At 35.7% G+C, this 27,541-nt stretch overlaps 2 protein-coding genes across 3 annotated transcripts in view; one reads left to right on the forward strand and one right to left on the reverse strand.

Moving 5' to 3' along the window:
• DARS2 (aspartyl-tRNA synthetase 2, mitochondrial) overlaps positions 1-11,985 on the reverse strand; it is a 29,586-nt gene extending 17,601 nt beyond the window's left edge. The window contains exons 1-9 of the mRNA XM_051998925.1: positions 11,803-11,985; positions 11,072-11,245; positions 10,158-10,257; positions 8,578-8,644; positions 7,817-7,918; positions 6,322-6,417; positions 3,940-4,063; positions 3,003-3,049; positions 1,308-1,414 (exon numbers count right to left, since the gene is read on the reverse strand). Coding sequence (XP_051854885.1) covers positions 1,308-1,414; positions 3,003-3,049; positions 3,940-4,063; positions 6,322-6,417; positions 7,817-7,918; positions 8,578-8,644; positions 10,158-10,257; positions 11,072-11,195 — 767 coding nt within the window. The 5' untranslated portion in view covers positions 11,196-11,245; positions 11,803-11,985. The remainder of the gene's footprint in view (positions 1-1,307; positions 1,415-3,002; positions 3,050-3,939; positions 4,064-6,321; positions 6,418-7,816; positions 7,919-8,577; positions 8,645-10,157; positions 10,258-11,071; positions 11,246-11,802) is intronic.
• A 196-nt stretch (positions 11,986-12,181) lies between these two features.
• The window catches only part of CENPL (centromere protein L), a 35,549-nt gene continuing 20,189 nt past the window's right edge, over positions 12,182-27,541 (forward strand). The window contains exons 1-2 of one of the 2 annotated variants that reach the window (XR_007953838.1): positions 12,182-12,578; positions 25,094-25,269. Coding sequence is in view for 1 of the 2 variants with exons in the window: in XM_051998929.1 (XP_051854889.1) it covers positions 25,096-25,269 (174 nt within the window). In the remaining variant the exon portion in view is untranslated. The remainder of the gene's footprint in view (positions 12,579-25,093; positions 25,270-27,541) is intronic. The other variant, XM_051998929.1, reaches the window with a different exon arrangement.

Genomic DNA, 27,541 nt, shown 5'->3' on the forward strand with positions numbered 1-27,541 from the left:
TTCCATTTTTTTTTTCCATTTTACTTCCATCTCAATCCTTTACAACTGCACTTCCATCCATTTCACATAACTCAACTTAAAATAGTCAAAGTTACCAGTGATCTCATAATTGGTATATGTAAAGAGTCTATTCTTAGTCCTAATCCTTTTCAACTTGTCTTCTGCACGTGACACTTCTAGTCACCCTCTTTCTGTATATTCTTTTCTTTTTGGGTTTTTGTGATACTATTTTCCCTAGTTTGCCTCCTGTGTCATTGTTCCTTTTCAGTCTCCTTTGACCATCCCCTAATTACTATAGCTGTCTTATTCTTTAAATTAAAAAAAAAAAATCTCTCTTCAATTATATATAAAAACATTTGTTTTTTTAAAATGTTGAGCTCCAAATTTTCTCTCCTCCTTCCTTTTCTCCATTAAGAAAGCAAGCAATTTGATACAGGTGTGTACAGTTGTGTGAAAAATATTTTCATTATTATTGAAAATAATGTTGTGAAACACACATTCATGTTGTGAATGTGTCATGTTGTGAAACACACATTCACACACGCCCAACCCAAGAAAAATAAGTTTTTAAAAAAGGATGGATTTAATCTTTATTCAAACTCCATCAGTTCTTTCACTGAAGTTGGACAACATTTTAAAAATATTAAATCCTTCAAAATTGTCTTCTATCACTGTATTGCTGAAAATAGCTGCGTTACTCACTATTAGTTGATCATTCTACAATATTGTTGTTCCTGTGCACACTGTTCTCCTAGTTCTGTTCACTTCACTTTGCATTAATCAGTTAACATAAGTTCAGGTTTTTCTGAAAAGATCCTGCTTGCCATTTCTCATAACGCATTTTAACCCTATTGAATTCCTTATGATTTCTTGTTCTTGTTTACCTTTTTATGCTTCTTATCTTATATGTGAAAATCAAATTTTCCATTCAGTTCTGGTCTTTTCACTTGAATGCTTGAAAGTTCTCTATTTCGTTAGAAATCCATTTTTTCCCTTGAAGAATTATATTTAGTTTTGCTGAGTAGGTGACTTTTGTTTGCATTCTGGCTCCTTTGCCCTCTGGAATATCATATTCCAAGCCCTCTAATCCTTTAATAAATAATCTGCTAAATCTTATGGGATCCTGAATTGTGGCTCTGTAATATCTGAAGTGTTTCTTTTTGGCTATTTCAAGTAATGATTTATTAAATCTAATTTTTTCTTCTGCCCATCATTTAAGAAGCACTTGCAAATATCTCATCCTTCTCAGAAGTCTGAGTCCCTAAATATTTCTGTTTTTGGTAATACCTTTATTAAAGAAATCTTACCTGTCAAAACCTCCAACCATTAAAAGCTGCTTGAACTGTTGAGGACTCTGAGGAAGAGAATAAAACTTTCCGGGTTCCCTTGATGGTACTACAAATTCTTTTGCACCCTGATATCAAGCAAGTAAAAGAATGAGGACACTGATGAAAATTAAAAGCAAAGTATAAATAATTGGTGGAAATCACAGTTATATATTAATAAGATCAAGCAAGTTGAAGTTTAAAAAGTTCTGGTCCAGCAAAGAACAATCAAGATTATTCTGAGCAGTTATTTTCTACTCAAGTAAATATTAACTTATTTCCTACAATTAAATGTAAACTCATTGAAATGTTAAATTCATTAAAAATAGAAACTGTTCTTATTTATTTTCATGCCTTCTCTACTAAACTTCCTTTCTTGTAAACAATAGATATTCAATTAATTTGTTGAATTATTGCCTAAACTGTAGTTACTAAGTCAATTAATAAATTTTTGTTTGAACATACTTTTGTGTGAACATACCACAGTATCCTTCTTGGACCCTTCAGATGAAAGATAACTAACTCTAAGAGTATGAAGAATTATCTCAAATCTTTCTCAATTACTTATTGATTAACATCAGTTAAGAACTAAGAAACATGAAAATAAAACAAGAAAGTTGGACCCAATTTAGTGATTTCATCTGCTCCCCTGAGTTCAATTATTATCTTAGCATCACATACACACATACCCCATGTACATCTAGCCTGAATTTTTCTTGTACCTTAGTTACATATCCAATTGCTGTTACACTGTCACCAATTTCTTCTAGATGCATCAAACTCAACATGTTCAAATTTTTCTCCTCAAATTCTTCCCTCTTCCAAACATCCCTATCTCTGCTTAGGGGAGAACCCTATTTATAGTCACATCACTCTTCCCTCTTTCTCTTCTCTTGATAGTCTCGCTTGTTGAACCTTATTGATTCTAGCATCATACCACCTTGTGCCTTTGCTCCCACTCATCCTGGTTTATCTCCTTTTCAATTTCCACCTGCACTATTATAATAGCTGCCTAATTCATACTCCTTGCTTCCAGTCTTTCACTTCTCCAATCCATTCCCCACAAAGTTGACAATATCATCTTCTGAAGGCACAAGTCTGATAGTATCACCCCCAAACTCAAAAAATCATTTTTTTTGGGTACAAATATAATTTCAGAGTTGAACATATTCTTGCTCCTACTCATTTTTCTTGATTTGTTTCATGACTTTTCTTCATTAACTTTATGTTCCAATACAACTAGCTTACTACCTGTTCCTGAAACTTGACCTACCATCTCCTGCCTGTCTCTAATGCTTGGAATGCACTCACTCCTTAGAAGGTTTTTGTCCTTTAACGCTCAGCTCACATGACCTTTGGATGAAGCTGTTCTTCAGACTCTAGGCTGCTAGTGTTCATTATCTTTCTGAGTTACCTGGTATGGTAACTTATGAACTTTTGGTATGAACTTATATGTGTATGTGTGGTACTACCCCAGTAGAAGGTAAATTCCTTAAGGGAAAAGACTATTTTATTTCTGTTTTTCCAACTCTAGGGCCTGGAACAGCTTCTGGCAAGGAACAGGAGCTAATACTTGTTGAGTCAAACTGAAGTCAGGAGAAAAACAAAATGGCAAAAATTTCCAGAAACAGATGTTAAAGAGAAACTATCAGAAAACAGAGTAAGGAATATACATACCCCTGGAGTTTTCTTAAATAATGTTGGTGTTTCAATATCCACAAACCCTAAAAGAAGAACATCAATTTTTTCTTTAGTCATCTAAGAAGCTCAGAATAAAGTACATCATCTCTGAGGCTATTCCTAGAATCCCTAGAAACCCATGGCTGATGGATACCATCTAGTTTATTAATCGCAGTTTCCACAAATACCACTAAGAAGTTTTAGGGATTTGGTAAATCTTATCTTTCTCTAACACCTTCGACTTTGAAATAAAACAATTTATCAGCTATTTATAATTCCTTATCTCCTGTTGCTGTTCAGTTTTCTGAATGTTATAAAAATACCAAAGATCACAAAATATATAAATGAAAATTAGAAGATTCTCCTAGGCAGCTACCAAATAGTTATGTAACTATAAGAAGATGGTTAAAGAAAACCATTCAATTCCAGGCACTTTCATACCACAGCCTGTTTGATTTTTACTATGTTATGCCGCTTCCCTTTTTGTCATACTTTAAGTCTTGTAGCCTCAGTTAGCTCAGCTACAAAACAGGGGTAATAATTACCTTATAAAACTGTGACATAAGCCTTAATAAGCAATAGAAACATGAGTTATAATTATTTTATAAGATTGTGACATAAGCCTTAATGAGCAATATAATCATGAGCTATATTTATCTCCCCAAGTTTGTTTAAGCTGAAGATTTGATAAGCATGCCTTTTGTCTTTGTCATTTCAATTTGATAATCATTAATCACCAATCCTTTATGATTGGTTCAAACATGTTTGAATTGCTAACTAGACTTCTAGATTCCTTTTTTTGGTAAAAATACTCTGAAAATAACCATTATTTTACTTATAGCGTAAACACTGACTCATAGGTACTAAGTAGATGAGCACATTTCAGTAAAAAGATGCTGAAGCACTTAAAGGAACATTTGGGCATTGTTCTCACCATGTAGATTACAGAGGTATTCCCGCATTTTCATGACGATCTGAGATCTCAGTCTTAGGTTATACTGCATTTGGGAACTACGTAAGTCTAAGTAGCGATATTTCATACGAAGAGCTTCTGTTTTCTAAACAAGTTTTAAAAAAATGGTTATATAGTCTTAAAAAATTTCTCTCTCTACAAAATATTTTTAAACAAATATTAAAAGATATAACTCTTCAGATGCAATTTTTTCCTAAAAATTTAGCACTATCTTTAATTTCTATCATATAATTCATTGGCATTTATATATCTAGTCCTAATATGTAGCCACTCTAGTTCATAATACAGAAAGGGTGCAGTGTGATTGTTAATCTTTATTTATCATATTTATCAAAAGGGAGAAGGCACAATCTTAGTTCTAGAGATTTCAAATGATTTCCACAGATCAGTTTCTGATTTAAACTTTAGGTTCTTCACCCTTGAATGAAATAGTCTGCTTTGATAAATGTCACTAAACATGTCACTTCTATTTATTTAATCTTTAGTTCAATTTTGAACTTAATCCACAAACACATAAACTAAAAATTTATTCCGAAGCACAGGATTCCCTGAAAAGGATAAATTGTGGGGGAAAGAAAACAGAGAGGGAAGAACTAATATGCAAATACTAGCAGTAAAATTTACTGATAAAATAGTTAGGGACATATCAAATCATTATACTATACCACTGCTGGTCTGGGAGCAAGGAGGTCAATTGGGAAATTACTGTATACATAGAAAAGAAGTAATGAGGGCCTGAACTAGGATAGTGGCTATGTGAGTGGAAGCAACAGGACAGATAAAAGAGAGTTGGTAAGAGAACTGAGAAGACTAAATAATGATTAGATATGTGGGAAAGAGAAAAATTAAGGATCAAATGAGACTTCAAAGTTGCAAAACTGGAAGACTGAAAGAATGACAGTATTCTCATCAGAAATACAGAAGCCTAAAGGGGAGGAATATAATGAGTTCCATTTTGAAGAAGAGGATGGTATAGCATTCTCAGGTAGTTAGTAATTCCATACATGAGATCAGAGTTTTATACACATATCTGAAGTCATCTCTACAGTGCTAACAGCTGAACCCACAGGAACTAATAGAACAGTAAGAGTATACACAGAGAAGAGAGGGGAGGGTAGGACTTCAGGGATACTCATACTTAATAGGAAGATGACTCGGCAAAGGAAACCAAAGGATGATCAAATAGGAGGAAACCTTGAAGGGTGCTACAGAAGCCAAGGGAATGATCAAAGTTAAGCAGAACAACTGAGATAAAGCCATCGGACTGAATAATTAGGAAACTGCAGGTAATCTTGGAAAAAGCAGTTTTAGATAGCAAGATTCATAAAGGAAGTAAGAGAGGCCCCAGGAAAAACAACTTTTTCTAAGGGATTTGGCTGTGAAATGGAAATTTTATACATATAAGACTGTATCATATATGTGTTTCTGGGTGCATACACACACCTGTACAGGCACACATATATCTATATATCAACCCATACACACACATATATGAATGACTTTAGCTTGAAAGGATGGAATAATCATGTGAAAGAATCTAAAAGGACAGGGAAACCTGGGTGTTCCTGTTGGTAGTGAAGTAGGAACTAGAAAATAAAAAGATCTTCAAGATGAAAGAAAGGCGAATGATTGAGAAGCAAGCTCCTGGAGGAGATAGCCCCATGTGGAATAACGGTTGCAGAAGAAGGAGAAAGGATGTCTTGGCTGGACGAAGTCGTCTCTTTCACAGAGACTGGATCCAAGGATGAGTGAAAAATATATGGGAGTTTCGAGGTGTGGGATACTTTGGTAGGCACCCTCAGGTATACAGATGCTTAATAAGGCAATGCTTCCTACCTGCTAACATAGTCAGTGATTTTTGGAGATACAGTTAATTTTTCCTTCAGCAGAAAACATCCTAAATTATGGTGGTCATACCTGATCTTCAAATGTTCTAAATTCAAACGAGCATGGGATACCATATGTGCTCTGAAAGACTATAACCACTGCTTTCATGCCAGACGCAAATTTGCTCTCAAGATTAAAAACAATCACAGGAAGGTGGCATAGACTGGCAGTGACAGACTATCAAAAGTAACAAACCATCCCTCAAAGCAGATATTTAGAATGCATGATAGTGAAATATTAATCTACTTTACAGCATAAAAAGTTTGCTTACAGTTATTTGAGGATAGTTTATAGAGAAGATATGAACAAGGGAAATTTAAGCTGTCTCTATCATAAAATGTTTTGATTTCACTGTCTGAAAATCAATCTTTTCTTTAATAGTTCCTGTCAGTGTTCTACTATTCTTTGATAATATCAACATTACCTATAAACTATATGAAAAAAAAAGATAGTAACCTTTATAAAGTCCTTAATTTCAAAGGGCAACTTCTTGCAAGGATTCAAAAGTTCAGCTGTTTTCACTTTGATTTCAATTTCACCTGTTGGCATTTTCTAAAAAGGGGAAAGAAATAGCTATTTTTAAAACCACATATTAAGGCATAGGACTTTTAATCTCTCAAAGAAAATCTGAGGGGATTTTAATAGCTCCTTGTTAGAATATACTCTAGAGTATTTGCTCACAGCATTAACAGGAAAATTGACTTTTTAAATTTAAAATTTTTTTTTCTCCTTCCTTTTTTTTATTTGTTTTCAACACACATGCTTTATGAATCATGTTTGGAGAGAAAAATCAGAGCAAAAGGGAAAACCCATGGGAGAGAAAAAAAAAAAAAGGCAGAAAAAAGAAGTGGACATAGCATGTGTTAATTTACATTCAGTCTCCTTAGGTCTTTTTTTGGATGCAGATGACATTTTCTGTTCAAAGTCTGTTATTAGGTAAATTGAATCCAGCTATTTAAGATATACTTTTTTGCTCTCACCTATGTTTAGTGAAAAATGATTCCAGCTTTTGTTGCTTTTCCAGATTATAAGTCTAAGCTTATAAAGCTAAGTTTAGATTTAATTTCCAGATAAATACATGTCCTACTTTCATTTTCATCCACACAAAAGCACATGTTTGTGTGCACAGGCATTTATTATGTACATGAAATTTAAAAATAATTATCATGTACTAAAGGACAAATGTATGTATTCAATTCAATTGGATAAGCATTTAAGCGCCTACTATGTGCCAGCACTGTGCTAAGTGCCAGGGATACAAGAAGAGGCAAAAGACTGTTTCTGCCCTCAAGAAGCTTACAATTTAATAAGCAAAACATGATGTAAATAAATACATACAAAGCAAGTTGTAACATTTTATGCAGACTTCTTTAAAGGATTTTGCCAATGGTTATCTGTTTATGTGCTATATTTCTTTAGAATGTGAGCTTCTTGAGGGAAGGGACTATTTTTAATTTTGTCCTTGTATCTCTAGAATTCAGTGTATTGCACAAAACAAGTGCTTAATAAATTCATGTTGGTGTTACATAATTATGAAAAACCACATAAACAAACATGCAGAAAGGGATTATTTTTAACCTGGTCCTGCTACTTAATCAGTACTGGGAACTGCCAGTCAAGAACTCTCATCAAGTGATTTGCCTAGCATCGTAAAGCCAAGTTGGTACTTGACCTAATGTTTCTGACTCCAAAGTCAAACCCTATTCCCCTATGTCAAACTACTTCTCATTGAGATTAAGCATGATAAAGCTTTCCAATTTTAGTGCTGTTATAGTAGAATCAATAACCACAATTACATGAACTCACATGTTATATATATAAAACATATAAAAACACACATACACATGTATATAGCATATACATATAGACATGCACATATGAAAAATAACATGAAACATATTTCTAATCCCACTTACTTGAAATTTACATAGACAAATTTTGAAATACTAACTGGATTTTCCTGCCCTGGAGGCCGTGAGATAACAGTTCCAGTAACCTGAACAACAGATTCTATAGGTGCTTCACACAATATTTTCTTCACAGAGGCAGCTGACTACAGGAAGGAAAAAATTAGTTACCAAGGAAAAAAATAGTTACCAGAAAGGCATTTTCAAGGTCACCAATGTAATTCTTAGAAAAATTTGGGTGTTTATAAATCAGGTGTCAAGAATCTCAAATAATGTTATTGTCTTTAACTTTAAGGCTCTTACTAAATATTAAAAAAACTTTTTTTATCATTAAAATTTCTTATAACAAGGGAAGTAAAAATCTCAGTCAAGAGTTTCTTAAATCTTTTGGGAAAGAAGGTGAAAAGCAGTAGATTAACCTTTTGAAACCAGAATCCATGTATTTTGTAAGAAAATGCTTCCATGATTATTAGTGTTAGGGGAATTCAATCCAACAGCAATAATAGGAATTTAATATGGCTGATGGAATACAATCTAATGTCACTAAACTCATCCTGGATCCCTTAGAAGTATAAGATGTAAACAAATGTTATTTTTCCCTCAGGAGTATAAACACTTAAGAGCTAGTATGCAAAGTAGAAACCAATGCCATCCTGCTGACTTGGTGACAAAATGTCAATACTTTAAATTATCCACACAAACTGAGCTCAAAGCTGTAGCCACACTTGACTAACTTTCCTTCCTGGCACTGAGTCTCCCCTACTGCTCCCCCCTGCCCCCCAATAAAAAGACTTTTGTCTATTACCTCATCTTGGGGAATGACGACTTGAATGAGTCCATGGAAGTCTCTCAGGATCAGGAAAAGGCTTTGTCTATTTCATAAAGAATAAATGCTTTTAGAAAAAAAAAAAATGAACTTTTGAGGGTAGAGCGTAGATAAAAATGAAAGCAGAGAGGATTCTCAAACATATTTTTCATAAAAATTGTGCATTTTTCACTAGCCGTGCCAATATATTTAACTGCAGTATTAAATATAGAGCTAGGTACTGGATCCATGACTTCATTAATATAGTCAACTCCTAGGTGAGAGAACTTTTGTTCCCAATGCAGTTTGGCACCTTTTTTATAACTTAGTTAAAGAAGGTGGCTTAGAGGACTCTTATATTAAGTGTATTGCTCAGGATCACACAACCAATATGTATCTAAGGTAGGACTTTGAGTTTATTGGGAAGAAATGCAATTATTAATATTTGGAACAGTTACATAGATGTTTTTCCTATACCAAAAAATAACCTTCAAAGCACAATTTTCTCAGAATGGATATTGCCCTCTTTTTGAGTTATTTTCTTTATCAGATAGTGGCTCTAGCCTTCTAGTTTAATTCCCTCATCAGATTGATGAGAAGACTAGGGCCAAGAGAACATAAGCATATAGTTCAAACTCCCATCAGGAACAGCCAAGGCAGAATATGAGTCCTCTGACTTCATATGAGTCTTTCCTTTTATTATGCTATATTTTATGTCTTTTTAGTGTGAATTATGTAATCAGTGTTAGGATAATTCTTAGAACTGCACAAATTAAGTATTTAGGATAAATGGCTTGGTCTTTAAACATGGGGTATTTGTGTATATCAATGTTACAAGGACTCAACATTAATATTACTGCTGCATAGGTAACATTTGTTGTTTTTCAGATCAATTTTAAATATTTTCATAGATTTCAACCTGGCTTTAATGAATGACATTCTTGTGTTAAGATCAGACTTTCAAACTAAATTTAGAGTAAGACAACTTCTTTTTAAATATCTCTTGGTACCTGGATTTTGGTCATGGTGGCCAGAAGGGAAAAGTTTAACCCAGTGTTTTTCCAATTAGTAATTATGACCACAAGGTAAAAAAGATTTAGTCCTGGGCACTTAAACAGATGCTACTAGTATCTTGGCTTATTACGTAGCTACTCCTTACAGATGTGACTAAAGTAGACTACAATCAGGCAGAAATAACATTAAAAAAAAAATTCCTATTATGATCTTTACTTTAAACTAGAAGCCACTATCAGGTAAAGGCTGTGAAGTTGACTAAGACCTCTTTAGATCTTAAGACACAAATGCTAAAAACACTCTGAGGACACTTTCACTCCGAGTAAACTGCAGGAAGTCACCAACTTTTTTCACTCTTCCAGCTGCCCTGAAGGTCCATGGAGTCCTCAGACTGAGCCTAATGATTATCTAATCGGGACTTTTCATTTTCTTTCTTAATTGTAACTAAGGATCAAAGAATTGCTTGAGATCCTATGCAGTTTTGGTCAGGGGAGCTAAGACTTGAATGTAGGACCCATGACTACAAATTGAGTGCACTGCCATTCAAAAATCTTAATTCACTTTACCTTCTGTATTGAATCCATCCACACAAGGTGACATCTTGGCCCAAGTGAGAGGAACGCAATTCTCCACAAGTATTAGTCCGAACAACAAAACTATTGAAATCTATTAAATGAAAAAAGTTAATCAAATTACATGAGATATCAATCTAAAAAATGTAAGTTTCCTTCTTAAATGAGTTTGTTTATATTCAAATGCTTTAACAAAGGATCACAAACCAATACCAAGATATTCTGTTCTATATATAAACTTTTAAAACACACATTTCATCAATGTCAATCTCATCAAAGGCTGCAACCCTTATGAGATTTAGTAGACAATCTTTGAAACCTTATATGGAAGATCAGCATCTTGTGATCATCTACTAGTGAGCCCGAGAAAACTCTGACTAGTTTTCACACACACACACACACACACACACACACACACACACACACACACTCTCTCTCTCTATTTTTTTTTTTTTTTTGGACAGGCCTATGGATCCAGGAAAGGATCCTCAGAAATCCTGTGTCCCAAGCCTCTTCCTAGAAAAGGAATAGATTGTTGCCTTTGATGACTTTTAACTGATCTTTTGACATCCTGATTGACAAAACTTTTCAGTAGCAAGAAAAGGATATACATGTACATATACGTATATGCTCATATATGTAAGTTTCTATATGGGCATCCTAACTCTCAGTGCAGCTTTTCAAAGGGTAAAACTGTTTACCACACGTCTCAGTGCTGTTTGAAGCTTTAAAGAAGCTTTTTAAGCTTTAAACAGAAGCTTAAAAAGGCACTAAGACTTTCGAGATGCCCTGTATCAAACAGATGGCCATCAGACCGATCTAGTAACCTGATTAAGCCTCAGCAGTGCACGTGACCCACGTGACTACAATCAAAACCCCACAGGTAAGCTGACCCAACCCAACTTCACCTGAGATTCTCTTTGGCGTGCTCAGTGTCAGATGCCGGGCCAGGGAGCCCAGAAGTGGGGCTGTCCTTTGGAGAGGTCTTGACCAGCTCCGGTACATCAGGCAGAGTCCCCAGGGGAAAGGCATGATGGAGTTGCAGGCAGAGGTAGCTGCAGGGCAAGCCTTCTGGGGTCAGTCTGGGAGAAACAAAGTGGAACATTTAGGGAAAAAAAAAATCTACTTCCACTGGGGGAAAAAAAAGAACCCATTCTTATTGATTCCCTTTGGATGCCACGGGGTCCAGAGAGTAACAGCTGTTTGAAGTCCTGCATGTGTACAGGTGTGTGCAAGCGTATGTGCAGATGTGTATGCGCATGTGTGCTATGCAGGTGTGCACGCGAGCAGTGTTGTATGCAGGTCCGTGGGAAGGCGTGCCTTACACACTCAGGCACCTGTACACAGGTATAAGGGCGCCCGTGCACACATTTGCATAAGTGTGTGCGCATGTGCAGGTAGGTGGGGGTGGAATCAGGCCACAAAGCACCAGGGACAAACCTAAAATGTTTGCCTAAAAATGTGCACTATGTTCGTTCAGGCTTGCACCAGGCTCAGGGAGGAACTCAGGAGCTGGGTTCAAAAGTCACACCCTTTCTAGCCTTCCCTCCTTCCACCAGATATAAGAAATGCATTTATTGAGCACCTCCTGCATGCGAGGCTCTGATAATATAAAGGCCCTAGGCCCAGAGGATCTTACGTTCCAGATCCTGACGAGGTTCACTGAGCTGGAAGAGAGCTTCGAGACCTCGGTTCATTGTACTGAAGAGAAAGCCCAGGAGTCTGGAGCCGGCAAACGACTTGTCCAAGGTCACAATACAGATCATTCGTAGCAAAGGAAACTAGAACCCAGACCTTCGGCTTCCAAATCCTTCTGGAGGGAGAATCTGGAAGGAAGCGACCCCGTCACCAAAACAAAGCCACCACCGCTTCCCTGCGGCCAGCTACCGCTCCCCCTAACCGCGTCTAAGGTTCAGCCCGAGACTCTCCCCGCCTTCAACCTTAAAGCCATCGTGCGCAAGGCGCATGCGTTTTGCCGGCGTATCGCGTCATTTCCCGAGCGCCGTGAGTCGTCATGGCCACCATGTTGTCTGTGGGCGGATGCCATGAGAAGAGGGCGGAGCGCACGGTTTCCCGGGCAAAGTTAACGGTCTCTAGACTGCTGGACTTTAGCGCGGAAAGCAGGCTGGCTCTAAGTTGGGGTAAGAGAAGTACCCTGCGTCAAAACTGATTACGTCGTTCGCCTTTGCAAGTGGTAAAGATGGCGGCGGAACTGGCTATCCGAAGTCTAAAGGGGAAAAGACGGTGGTTACCGCGGGGGCGGAACCTGTAGACTGGCCGCGCAGCCTGTCGGGAAACAATTTCAAACTGGGGCGGGGCCTCGCTGGGAAGATGCAGCTGATCCGCATGAACTAAGGCGTTGGGCTTCGTGGGGCGAACCGGCACCGAGGTTGCCCTGCCTCGAGAGGGCGGAAGGTGAGACTGCCCAGGCGGTGGGGGCGGGGCGGGGGCTCGCGGCCCGTTGGGCTCCCCGACAGGCGGGCAGGCACCCCGGCCTTTCTCCAGCCCGAGCTCTCCGGGGCGGGGACTGGGTGTCCGAGGGATCTAAAAAAGGTGGGGGGACTATCCTCTCCCGGGATAACAGCCACCTGCGGATGGGGAGCCGCGTGCGGCTGCAGCCCAAGAGCCTATCGTTAAACCTTTTTGTCGGAATTTCGGCTAAATGACAGCTGGTTGCGGGGGAATGACAGCTGACAGAAAGTGTTTTTGGGTCCCGCCCTCGTTTCTGATTTGTGTTTTTCCCTCCCTCCTTCCTTTCCTTTCCTCCTTCCCTTCCTTCCCTCTTTCTAGCTTACTTTTCCACACCTAACTAGGGTCTGGAACCTTGCAGGTTCTTAATTAGTTCTGGTGGCGTAAACCTGAAGTGCTCTTTCCCAGATCACTTCCTTTGTCTCCGAGGCTATCTCTGTAGCCCTTCAATGAGGAGGGCTGGGACTCCAGCCCTGATTGCCCACGCCACAGCTGTGTGTGAGCATCCAATAGGTCTGCAGGGAGAGTCTCTTTCTTGCACGGCCCCCTCCCCCTCCTCCTTCCTCACCTTCTTCTCCTCCCTTTCCCACTTCTTCCTCGGTGCCTCTCCCCTCTCCTCTCACTCTAGTCTGTCTTTCTCATTCCCCAGACCCGTTTTTCCCAACCTGAACCCGTCTGAAAGTTCAGTCCACTCCCCTAATACAGTTCTCATCACCTCACTTGGTCTCTTTTCCATTCCTGTCTCTGAGGAGGTATCTCTCACCTCGGTACCACAGGAGACCTTTCATGTCCTGCCCCACACCCAGCTGCTAGTTCTTTGATTAACTCCCATTGCCTTTTATTTGCATACTTTTTGCACAGACTTACACATTTACCTGCTTTCTCCTTTTGACAATGTATGGTCCTTTAAATGGGTATTATTTTTCATTTTTGTCTTTGTATCCCTAGCACCAAGGACAGTGTCTGGCTTTAAAAGACTGTCAGCCTAAAGCAGGTCTACTTTCCCAGTCATGGTTCTCCTTCCTACTAGGTGTGTGTGTGTGTGTGTGTGTGTGTGTGTGTGTGTGTGTGTGCCTGCCTTCATTTCCTTTGAACAATAAAGCATTTATTAAGTGCTTGCTATGCACATAATAACATTGTGCTAAGAACTGGAGATACAGACAGAAAAATAAGCCACTTTCTGCTCTCAAGAACTCAAATTCTAACAGGGAGAATGATCAGCTTTAAGTCATATGTCGGAAGTCAAAAAAGTCCTATGACCCTTAGCATGCAGCAGCAAAACAGATGTTAATACATCTTTAATGTGATTTCTTTTGATGAAATCATAACAATTTTTGATTTTAAATTATTTTCTTGTGTCAAAGACTTTGGTGGCAAGAGCTTTATTTACTAGGTCTTAAATAGTAATGACTACAGCCACAAGTGCCAGGCTGTTATCTCCATTGGTGATAACATGGAATGTCATTCTTTCTCCCATATACATCCATTAATTTTTTAGCCATCCTTTAAAGCCCAATTCAAATTTTATCTTCTCTGAATTCCTCCAGACATTAATGGCCTTTCCTGCTTTCCTTGGATTCCACATAGCACTATTTATTTATTTAATGTACATGTATATTTAAAATTTTTTTATTGTAACTTGATGAACACCAACAAACATGAATATTTTAATAAACAAAGAACAGAAAAAGTAATGTATATAAAATTGTATATCTCCATTTCTTGTTTTTATTTTTTAAAGTATTTAAAAAATACTAAATTCAATGCTGTCTTACTTGTCAGTAGCTCTCTAAACTTCCTCCTGTTCACTTCTATGCATTAAAAAAATGCTTTATTTTTTTCCCTTTCTTTTCACATTGCTACCATTACTCCCTTTTCTATTTTCTTCTATTCACAAAAGGGAAATTTAAAAAAGCTTTCCCTTATAACAATGTCACATAATCAAGGAAACCAAATTTATACATTGCCCATAGACAAAATATGATGTGAACATTTAATTTGATTCCAGGACCTTTTTAAAAAATATGTTTTATTTTTCCAAATATATGCAAAGATAGGTTTCAACATTCATCTTTGCAAAACTTTGTGTTCCAAATTTTTCTCCTTATCCTCCCCAACCCAAGACAGCAAGCAATACAATATAGGTTAAATGTGCAGTTCTTTTAATTATATTTCCACATTTGTCATGCACAAGAAAAATCAAATCAAAAGGGAAAAAACACTGGAAAGGGGAAAAAAGCAAACAAAAACAATAACAAAAAAATGGTGAAATTACTATGCTTTGATCCATATCTAGTCTTCATAGTTCTTTCTCTGGGTGTGGTTGGTACTTTCCATCACAAGTCTTCTAGAGTTGCCTTGAATCATCTCATTATTGAGAAGAGCCAAATCTATCATAGGTTTTCATCACATAATCTTGTTACTGTATCCAGTGTTTTCTTGGTTCTACAAACGTCACTTAACATCAGTTCATGTAAATATTTGCAGGCTTTTTTGAAATAAGCCTGCTCATCATTTCTTATAGAACAATAATCCATTACATTCATATACCATAACTTATTTAGTTGTTCCCCAAATGGGGACACTAAAACAACAATGCATTTTTTACATATTCAATGATTATACATATATATGTATATATGTACATATTATATATACAAAAATACACACATGTCTACCTTCCCCAATCGTAGGGCATCCACTCAATTTCCAGTTCTTTTCCAATACTAAAAGGGTTGCTACAACAACACGTGCACATTTCTGCATATGTGGGTCCTTTTCATTTTTTTTATGATCTCTTTGGGATACAAATGCAACAAAGGCACTGCTGAATTTCAAAGGGTATGCATAGGTATACAAAAGAGTATGCAGAGGTATAGAGGTATACAAAGGTATAGTCCTTTGGGCATAATTTCAAATTGCTCTCCAAAATCACTTCACAATTCCACCAATATGGAAAATGAATGGATGCCCATCAATTGGAGAATGGTTGAGTAAATTGTGGTATATGAATGTTATGGAATATTATTGTTCTGTAAGAAATTACCAGCAGGATGAACACAGAGAGGACTGGCGAGACTTACATGAATGGTGCTAAGTGAAATGAGCAGAACCAGGAGATCATTATATACCTCAACAACGATACTGTTTGAGGATGTATTCTGATGGAAGTGGATCTCTTTGATAAAGAGAGCTAATTCAGTTTCAATTGATCAAAGATGGACAGAAGCAGCTACACTCAAAGAAAGAACACTGGGAAATGAATATAAACTGCTTGCATTTCTGTTTTTCTTCTCGGTTATTTATACATTCTGAATCCAATTCTCCCTGTGCAACAAGAGAACTGTTCGATTCTGCACACATATATTGTTTCTAGGATATACTGTAACCTATTTAACATGTAAAGGACTGCTTGCCATCTGGGGGAGGGGGTAGAGGGAGGGAGGGGAAAAATCGGAACAGAAGTCAGTCAAGGGATAATGTTGTAAAAAATTACCCTGGCATGGGTTCTGTCAGTAAAAAGTTTAAAAACAAAAAACAAAAACAATTCCACCAATAATGCATTAGTGTCCCAGTTTTCCCATGCCCTTTCCTACTTTTATCATCTTTTCCTGTCATCTTAGCCGATCTGAGAGATGTATAGTGGTACCTCAGAATTGTCTTCATTTGCATTTCTCTCATCAATAGTGATATTTAGAGCATTTTTCATGTGACTGTAGATGGCTTTAATTTCTTCATCTGAAAATTGTTTATATTCTTTGACAATTTATTAATTGGGGAATGGCTTCTATTTTCACACATTTGAGTCAGTTTCTCTGTATTTTAGAAATGAGATGTTTATCAAAAACCCTGACTGAAATTTTTCCCCCAGCTTTCTACTTCCCTTCTAATATGGCTGCAGTGGTTTTTGCTTTTGTGAAATCTTTTTTAATTTAATCAAAATTATCCATTTTGCATTTCATGATGTTCTCTAGTTCTTCTTTGCCCATAAATTCCTCCCTTCTCCACAGATTTGAGAGGTGGACTATCTCTTGTTCCCCGTTTATAGTGTCATCCTTTGTATCTAAAACATGAATCCATTTTGACCTTATTTTGGTTTAGGATATTAGATGTTGATTAATGCTTAGTTTCTGTCATACTATTTTGAGTTTTTTCCAGCAATTTTTTGTCAAATAGTGAGTTCTTATCTTAGAAGCTGGGGTCTTTGGGTTTATCAAACACTAGATTATTAGTCATTGTCTTGTAAACCAACCTGTTCGGATCCATGTACATTGATCCTTCTTAGCCAGTATCAAAAGATTTTGATGACTGCTGTTTTACAATATAGTTTTAGGTCCCAGGAGCATTTGTGAAATGTTTATTATGTGCAAGGGACAGTGTTAAGTTAGGGATACAAAGATTCATTAAACCAAACATTTTTTCCCTCTCTTCCTCCCTCCTTTTAACAATCTTTTTTTTTTTTTTTAATTAAGTTCCAAATTCTCTACCACCCCTTCCTCACCCATTAAGAAGGTAAACAATATAGTATTAATTATAAAGGTTAAATTATGCAAAAACAATTCCAAATTAGTCATGTTGCAAAAAAACCACAAATGAGAAGCAAGAAAAAAAAGTGAAATTAAAATGTTTTAGTCTGAAGCCAGAATCTTAGCTGTTCTTTCCTTGGAGGGAAATAGCTTCCCTCTTCCCCCCAGCATGTGTACTTTGGAATTTTGGGGCTATCTCCAGTCATCCTGATCTATATTGTGCCACTAACCCCAGATGGCTCTAGTGGAGAAAGAGAGATTGGAAACTCTGCACAGCCCTCCCTCATTTAGGTCCAATTCACTTGCAAGTCATGGCATCACCTTCCTGATGTCACAGTCCCATTTGAAAACAAAGGACAAATAATAACAGCCTTGAAATGATCTTGGATCTTTTTCTTGATTGGAGTAGCTAAATCTTTCACAGACGATCATTGTTACCCTATTGCTGTAACTGTGAATGATCCCATGATTCTTCTCACTTCATTTTGTATCATTCCACATAAGTCGTCTCAGGTTTTTTTGAAACACTCCCCATAGTCATTTCTTATAGCACAAAAATAATTTTGTCACAATCATATACCATAACTTGTTCAGCCATGTTCCAATTGATGAGCATCCCTCAATTTCTAATTTTTTGTTACCACAAAAATAGGTGCTATGAAGGTTTTTTTCTTCTAAAATGGGTTCTTTCTCTCCCCCCCTCCCTTTTTTTCTTTGATCTCTTTGTGATACAGATCTACTAGTGATAATACTGCGTCAGTTCTTTGGGCATAGTTCCAAATTGTTTTTCAGAATGGTTGAACTAGTTCACAATTCCACCAATGTTATTTTAGTGTCCCAATTTTCTACATTCCTTTTAGCATATCTCATTTTTCTTTTCTGTTATGTTAGTCAACCTGATAGATGTCAAATGGTACCTCAAAATAGTTTTAATAATGATTTAGGGCATTTTTTTTTATGTGATTGATAGTTTTGATTTCTTCTAAAAATTTCCTTTCATATCCCTTGAAAATCTATCATTTGGAGAAAGGCTTTTATATTTATAAATTTGGCTCAGTTCCCTACTTATTTGAGAAATAAGGCATTATTATTAAATCAAAGAAACTTAGTATAAAACTCCCTCCTTCTCCTTCATTTCCTGCTTCTCTTCTGATTTTGGCTACATTGATTTTGTTTGTGCAAAACATTTTTAATTTCATGTAATCAAGATTAGTCTGTGAACACCCCTGCTCTTCTCTTGTCTTTTTTGGTCATAAACTCTTCCCTTATTCATAGATCTGACAAGTAAAATTTCCATGCTCCTTTAATTAAGATATCACCTTTATGTCTAAGCTATTTGCCCATTTTTACTTTATTTTGGTATACACTGTGTGAGATGTTGATTTATATCTATTTTCTGTTGAACTGCTTTCCAATTTCCTCAGCAATTTTTGTTGAATTTCTTGCCCTAAAGGTTCGATCTTTGGGTTTATCAAACTGCAGATTTCTATAGTCGTTGGTTTGTAATTGATTATGTGAAACTAATCGATTCCACTGAACCACTACTTCATTTGTTAATATCAGATTTTTGATGATTACTACTTTCTAATATAGTTTGAAATCTGATAAGTTCTCTTCATTTGCATTTTTTATTTCATTGATTTCCTTAATATTTTTGACTTTTCTTTTAGATGAATTTTTATTTTTCTAGCTCTGTAAAATTTTTTTTGGTAGTTTAATTGATATAGCACTGAAAAAAGAAATTAATTTCTGTGGAATTGTCATTTTTATTGGCCTAGTCTCATCATAAACAATATTTCTCCACTTGTATAGGTCTGTCTTCATTTATGTGAAAATAATGTGTTTTGTAATTGTGTTCATATAGTCCTTGGGTTTGTCTTGGCAGGTAGACTAATAATAACCATTTATTTATTTTCTGATGTTTGTCTTTATCTTTTGAGTACTTGTCAATAGGAGAATGGCTCTTATTCTTATAAATTTGAATCTGTTCCTCATGTATCTTGGAAAAGAGATATTTATTAGAGAAATTTGCTAGAAGCTCTTTTTGAATTAGTAAAAGATGAAGACTAAAATTTTTTTTCTTTTCTTTCTTTTTTTTTTTAAATTAAAGCTTTTTATTTACAAAACATATGCACGGGTAATTTTTCAACATTGACCCTTGCAAAACCTTCTGTTCAAAAATTTCCCCTTCTTTCCCCCACCCCCTCCCCAGATGGCAGGTAGTCCACTACATTAAATATGTTAAAATATATATTAAATCCTATATATACAGTTATCTTGCTGCACAGGAAAAATCAGATCAAGAAGGAAGAAGAAAAAAACTGAAAAGCAAAATGCAAGCAAATAACAAGAGAAAGAGTGAAAATGCTATGTTGTGATCCACACTCAGTTCCCATTGTCTTCTCTCTGGGTGTAGATGGCTCTCTTCATCACTGAGCAAGTGGAATTGGTTTGAATCATCTCATTGTTGAAGAGAGCCACGTCCATCAGAATTGATGGGCGTATAGTCTTGTTGCTGTGTAGAATGATCTCCTAGTTCTGTTCATTTCACTTAGCATCATTTCATGTAAGTCTCTCAAGGCTTCTCTGAAATCAGATGAAGACTAAAATTAATTGGAGAGTAGTTTAGCAAACTGTGACACATTAATGTAATGAAATATTATTGGACATAAAAAGTGGTGAAAGGGACATTTTTGGAAGGATCTGGGAAGATTTGTATAAAGACTTATAGATCTAAATGAGCAAAATCTGGAGAATAATCAGTACAGTAACAACATTATAAAGCTGGCCACCTTTTAAGAATTTAAGAACTAATCAATATAATAATGAACATGATTCCAGAGAATTGATGATGAAATATGTTAATCTACTTTCTGACAGAAAGGTGATATAGAATGAGATACATTTTTGGGCATAATCCAAGGTTTTGTTTTGTTTTATTGTGTATGTCATAAGCATTTTTTTTTCTTTTCTCAAAATCTTGGGATAGTATAAAACAAAGAAAAATAAAAATATTTATTGAAAAAAGAAAATTAAAATACAAATGAGTGAGAATTTAATCAACATAGCTTACTAAATCATAACTCCCCTGCAACACCTCAAAGAGGACAGGAGAGAGGAAAATGGAAAGAATTCCTGGTAAGATAGTTCTCAGAGGGAAACTAGCAGAACAAAGAAATAAGCAAACATTTATGAGTCTTCCAGAATAAAAAAAATGAGAGACATTGCTATAGGATTATACCTATAGAAGAGGGAATGGTCTAATGTGAGACCTTCCCGAGTAGTTAATGATCATAAGAAATATAGTGTGTATGAATGTCATGTATAAGAAAGTCAAATAAAAAGGGGAAAAATCATAAGAAAGAAAAAAAAAGCTTTCTTTTTTTATGGGATTATAAAGAGTCAAATATGACTGAAAAACAATCTTAACAACAAATTCTCTCCTTGTATTATTCTCTGTATTAATATCCTTCTTGCAACACCTACCTGTTTGCTTCACTATTGAATTTGATAAAATTATCTGTGTGTATTACACCCTACTTAGTCTCCTGTATTCCAACTTCTCTTCTCTTTTTAAATGGAAGATGCCTCGGTTTGTTTGATCATAATACTTTTTAGTACTTAAACATTTTCATTTTGATTGCAGCATTTTTTTTTCTTGGGTCAAAGGAAAAAAAAAAAAACTCAGGATTTTGGCTATGATATTCCTAGCAGTTTTCATTTTGAGTTTCTTTCAGATGTCTTAGTTTTTTTGTTTTTACTTTGCCCTCTGGCATTTATGATTCCTATGAATATGCTATCTGAGCTCACTTTTTGTCATATTAGTTGTTTTTGATAATATGTTCTTTAAACTCATTATTTGACAGAGATTGCTGGAAAAGTTGGAAAATAATATGGCAGAAACTAGCTATTGTTCAACACCTAACATCCTATATTAAGGTAGTCAGAATTGGTTCATGATTTAAACATGATTAGACAGCAAATTAAGAGAATTTTCAGATCTGGGGAGAAGGGAGGAATTTATGACCAAAGAACTAGAGAACATTATAAAATGCAAAATTGAAAATTTTGGTTACATTAAATTAAAAAGTTTTTGTACAAACAAAACCAATGCAACCAAAATTAGAAGGGAAGCAGAAAACTGGGAAAAAAATTTTGCAGCCTGTATTTCAGATAGAGGCCTCATTTATAAAATATATTGAATTGACTCAAATTTATAAGAATCCAATTGATAAATGGTCAAAGTATATGAGCAGACAATTTTCAGATAAAGAAATTACAAGAAGAAAATTGTGATGATCAACTCACCACATCTGTGATGGACTTGGTTCTTTTCAACAATGAGGCAATTCCAATAGAATTGTGATGGAAAGGGTCTTATGCATTTAGAGAGAGAATCATGGAAATTGAATGTGGATCAAAGCAAATTAATTTCACCTTTTTTATTTGCTTTTTTTTCTTTCTTGTGTTTTTCCCTCTTTTTATTTGATTTTTCTTGTACATGACAAATGGAAATTTGATTAGAAGAATTTCACCTGTTTAACCTATATCCTACTTCTTGCTTTCTTGGGTTGAGGAGGAGAGAGAGAAAAATTTGGACCACAAGGTTTTACAAAGGTGAATATTGAAAACTATCCATGTATTTGGAAAAATGAAAAGCTATTGTTAAAAACTGTTCTTAAATTTTTTCTCTATATTATCTTCTATTTTCAGAATATTTTGATTTTATTTTAGTATTTCTTATTGTCACATTAAGTCCGTGTTTTCCATTTGGCCCATTGTAATTTTCAGGGTATTTAATTCTTAGCCAAGGTTTATCACTATTGATGGTAAAGTATGTTTTTTTTTTTTTTGTCATTCTTCCCTGGCCGTTTCATTTTTTTCTTTTGTTTCAACTTTTTCAGGAATTCTTGTAGTCCACTTGGTCAATACATTCTTTTCTCTGATGCTCCACTTGGATTTTTTGTGTAGTGTCTTCTGCATTCACTTCTTATGTATTGTCAGTCCAAAGTATTCAGATTGTGGACTTCTCCTTAAGTAAAACTCTATTCTTATTATAGTAAATGGTATGAATAGTCCTGCATAATCTGAATGTGTTGACTAAGACCAGTTCCCACCTTCTATAGAAATAGCTGGTCTTGTCTCTTGCTTGCCTATCCAGACTGCCTGGGTGTTGGAGTGTGATGGACTTTTGGATGCTAGTTGAGCATGGAGCCTAGTAGATATAAGATCTAATACACTCTTCCTGGATGCTTTCTCCAACATTCATCATCTTCTGTAGTGTTCATGGTCTGACTCTATTTAAGGTTTCTACTGGATTTGTGAAGTCCTGAACTAGACTGAATATCTTGAGTTTTCTTTTTCATTGTTCCTTGTACTATATTTTTAGAACTTTACTGGGGTGTTTGTGGGAGGCTTGGTTAGAAGACAAGATCTAGAGCAAAACATTTATTTTGGTGTAGTAGTGCCTGCTGAGTGAGCCTTGTTAGGTAAGAAGGGGACCAAATTAAAAGGAAAATTCAATACTGGCATTGGAATTTAGGTTTTATATTGACATTGCTTAAGATCTGTTATAGATTTGAAAAAAATAGCAGAAAGTTAGATAGCATTGTGAAGAATGGTTTGGAGTAGGGAAGAGATTGAATTCAAAGAGAGTAGTAGTTAAATTATTGTAGTATCTAGGATTGAAGTGATATAGGCCTGGGCTAATTTAGTGATAGTGGCAATAGCAAAGAAGGGCTAATAGACATTTTAAAGGAAAAATTAAATTCCTAGGAGTTCCTGTATGCTTATGCTAGGCACTAGAAAAGACAATATTCTTTGCCCTTAATCAAAAAATATAGTTATTGTATTTAGGTAATAAGAGAGAGGGATGAGTGATGATTAAATCTGTCAAACTCTTACACTCTCACAGAGAGTAATGATGCTACTGATGGTGGGCAGTTGATAAAGGAAGTTAGGTAAATGAAAGGAGAAAAATTCAGTTTTTGAGATTTTGAGTTTAAGGTGTTTCCAGCATATTTAAAGTTTCTCACTTAAAACAAAAATTTGCTTTGAATTTAAACACTAAAACAAAAACTTTCTCATAGGAACAATGGAAAAAAAAAGATTCCACAGGAAACAATTCTTTATTTCATTCTATTTGTTTTTTTTTAAGTGTATCATAATAAATTACACACTTTCAAAACTTTTACTTATCTGTACTTCCTTTTGAATATTCTATTTTCTTCGCTCATTTTAATATTTCAATGGACATCTTTATTTTTTGGCCAATTTTGATTGGTATCAATTCTGCAAGTATCTCTTTTGTTCTTTTTTTTTTACTGATGTGGTGCAGTTCCTAAGGAACATATATCAGTGGCACTGAAGCCACCTGGCCTTGGAAGTGATGTAAGCAAAAATGAAATATTTATTTCCTCTATGTTATCTTGTTCCAGTGTACTTCATATGACCAGGATGCTATGGCTACGAATATTACTGGCTGTCAGATAATAACCTGTTGGTTAGTGATAACACAGTGTCTGAGACTGATGAGCAACAATAACGAGGTGCTTAAATTTGACATAGGTACAGAATAAAATGGAGTGTTAGCCACTTGACCTAATGCTGTTTTAGAACTAAAAACACACCTCCAGAAGATTACCCCCATGAGCTCTGCCCAGAGAATTATGGGTATTGCATTTGCATAGAAAATCAGAACCAGACTACTCCTCAACTCCACTTCTAAGCCATAAAATTACTATGTCAATGACATGATGCATCTGTTTTTTTTCCTTAAAAATTTATCTTCTTGCCTCTAATTTTTGCTAACATTTTTTGGAACGTAGCCCATTTTAATTGGCATTACAATTATAATAAATTTTGCTCCTTCACTTAAAGATGGGATCAAACCTGCAAATTCTTTTGAGATACTTTGTGATGCTGGTCTAGAATTCCAAACTTTTTTGGGGTTTCTTTTGAACCCAACAAACATTGTAATAATCTATTTAATAAACTGCAATTTGTTTAGTTAACTTAATTAACTAATGTAGTAATGTAAAGCATTTTCTTAGATTCTGATTGTTTTTCTCCCTTCCCCTCTCCCTTTAGTTTTTTCTTCTCCCCTTTCAGAATCGGGAAATTTGTTTTACTTGCATCTATTCCCACTCTGGGCAGCTTGTTGGCACAGTAGATAGAACACTGGACTTGGAATCAGGAAGACTCATTTTTGTGAATTCAAATCCAGCCTCAGATATTTATTAGCTGTGTTATCTTGTACAAATCAGTTAACCCTGTTTGCCTTTGTTCATCATCTGTAAAATGAGCTGGAGAAGGAAATGAGAAACCATTCCAGTAGCTTTGCAAAAAAAAATAAAAACCCAAATGGGGTCATGAAGAGTCAGACATGACTGAAAAACAATGAACAACAAATTCCCTCCCTGATATTATCCTCTGTGTTAAAATCTGTCCTTCCAACATCTACCTGTGATGTACTTCTGAGTCTGATGTAACAGTGCATATGTGTTCAACTTAATTTCTGAAAATATCCACTCATACAAAATTGGGACCCTAATGAATTGCTTTTGGAGTTGTGAAATGATCCAATCATTCTAGAAAGCAATTTGGAACTATGCTCAAAGGGCTTTAAAACTGTATATCTTTTGATCCAGCTATAATATCACTGCTAGGTCTGTACCCAAAGAAATTATATGTACATGTACAAAAATGTTTCTAGCAACTCTCTTTGTGGTGGCAAGGAATTGGAAATTGAATGGATGTCCATCATTTGGGGAATGAATGCAGTTATGTGTATATGTTTGTATATGTCTGAATATATGTACATGTAATATGTATGTATATATACATATAATAAGCATATCTGTATATACTGTAGCATATCTATAAAATTGCATTACTGTTTTAGTGTCTAAAATCTTATATTTTTCTTTTGTATAGTTATGGACTCATTGAATGTGCCAGAATTCACTCCAAAACATGGGGTCTCTCCAAGGCTTAAAGATTACTTTACTGGTGCCAGCCCTTTTCAAAAACAACTAGCATCAGTCAGAAAGCAGACTCCGTTTGGTCAGACACCATCTCGAAGGAAAATTCCTCAGTGCTCACCATTGCAAGTAAGCTTTATGTAATCTTTATTTTTTCTTACTTCAGGGGATCCATAGTTAACATATCAGCTAGATTTTATTTTTATTTATTTTATTTATTTTTTTAAACCATTGTACAGTGTGACTTCTTCAGATCTTTAATAGATGATTTCATCTCTTTCTGTGGACAAAAATAGATCATCTGCTGGCTAACTTTATGGTTATCAGTATAATGTGTTACATTTATATAATGCTTTAAAGTTTACTACAATGATTTTTTGGGGGCCTACTGTTTTTTTTTTTCCTCTAGGCCCTACTCCTCTTCTGCCTGGTAATCAGGCCCAGCCTATTTCTTTTCTGGAACTTGCACATAAGAGACTGGAAACATCAATGAGCCCACAGGCGTTTATTAAGCACTTATTATGTACCAGTCACTATGCTAAGCTCTGGAGATCCAACAACAAAAGTGAAAACATTTCCTGTCCTCAGGAAGTGGCTGTATACTACATGTCCATGATGTGATTTTATGGGGAGGATACTAGCAATAAGGAACATCAGGAAAGGGGAGCAAAAAAAGACCAATATCATGAAAATCTAGAGACAAGAGAGTATCCAGGAAGAGAGGATAGTCAATTATGTCTTATGCTGCAGAGAGATAAGGAAGATAAAGATTGAGGAATAACTATCAAATCAGGCAATTAGAACATCACAAGTGACTTTGGAGAGGGCAATTTCAGTTGAACAATATATTTGGAAGCCAGATGGTAAAGGGTTGAGAAATGAGTGGGAGAAGATTAGGTCTCCACCTAATTTAATGTTGACAGCTTTTTTCTAGGAGTTCATCTGAGAAAGTAAGGATTATTTTAGGATGTGATGTGGGGAGAAAGAGGAAGGAAGGGTATAAAGCTCTGTTTTCTTTAAAGAATGGAAGAGACTTGGTGATATTTGTAGGTAGATGGTGAAGAGTCATTGATAGTACAGTTGAAATTAAATAATATAGGGGCAGCTAGGTGGCACAGTGGATAGAGCACCAAACCTGAAGTCTGGAGGACCTGAATTCAAATCTGTATTCAGACACTTAACACTTCCTGGCTGTGTGACCTTGGGCAAGTCACTTAACCCCAATTGCTTCAACCAAAAAAACACAACAAAACATTAAACCCTGGCAATGTGTTTGTCTGAATTTTTCTGTCTCTGTTCAGCTGTATATGAGTAGAAGTGAGATATTAAATAGTGGGAATAATCTCAGAGTGGAGTTTTATATAGCAAGGTATGATTGGTGATGATAAAAGAGCAAGGAATTTTAATAGAGATTGATACATAATTAGAATTATTAAATGAAGACTCTGAGTTAAAAAAGGGACGAAAGGGTGATGACTTGAAGGATGAGGACAAGTAAGTTTGGTAGGAATAAGGCTGAGGAAAAAATGAAGTGACATAAATTATGATCAGATAAAGGATTTTCAGAGTTCTTGATCAAGGAAGTGTAATATTTGTGGGTGACATTGACCTCAGGGTTATGACCATCTTTATATGTCACTGATGAACAGTTCAAGGAAGTTGAATATTTTAAAGTATGTTCTTTCTGGGAAGCTTTAGTTGTTAGGAAACTTTTCCTTATATAGGATCTAAACTTGATTCTCTAAAGCTTCTGTCTATATTCCAGCATTTGTAATCTGGGAACAAAGCACAGCAAGTCTAGTTCTTCTTTTTTTGTGAGAGCCCCTCATGGGTTTTTTGTTTTGTTTTTTCTGAGGCACTTGAGGTTAAGTGACTTGCCCAGGGCCACACAGCTATGACGTGTTAAGTGTCTGAGATCTGATTTGAGATTTCAGGGCTGGTGCTCTATTCACTGCACCACTGAGCTGCCCCAGCCCCTCATGTTCTTGAAGAGCGCTGTCGTGTTATTCTTATGTTAGTTTTCTGTGCACAAGATCATCTAAGTACTTAAATGTATAGCTTGGCCAATACAGTCTCGGTGAGATGAGTGTGTAGTTGTTCATACAGATGTGGAAACATCAAGCTTGAGATCCTCAGTTCTTGTGTTTAATTTCTAGGTAAAGTGAAATTAGGTATGAATGAACACATTTAAATTTTAATTTTTATTCTGAAAGACTGAAAGTGTCAGGAAGCCACTTCCCTTCTCTGAAATGCAATGATTTACAAAATCATTCATATGGTCTCTTTTTGTTCAGTTACTACACAAACCAGATGCTAATCCTTTTAATTCTTTACTGAATTACCTATAAGATACAAAAGGCATTGCTACTGCATAAATGGAACAAGACATAACTCATTTTTC

Source organism: Antechinus flavipes, chromosome 4 (genome assembly GCF_016432865.1).
Source record: "Antechinus flavipes isolate AdamAnt ecotype Samford, QLD, Australia chromosome 4, AdamAnt_v2, whole genome shotgun sequence".
NCBI classification, from domain to species: domain Eukaryota; kingdom Metazoa; phylum Chordata; class Mammalia; order Dasyuromorphia; family Dasyuridae; genus Antechinus; species Antechinus flavipes.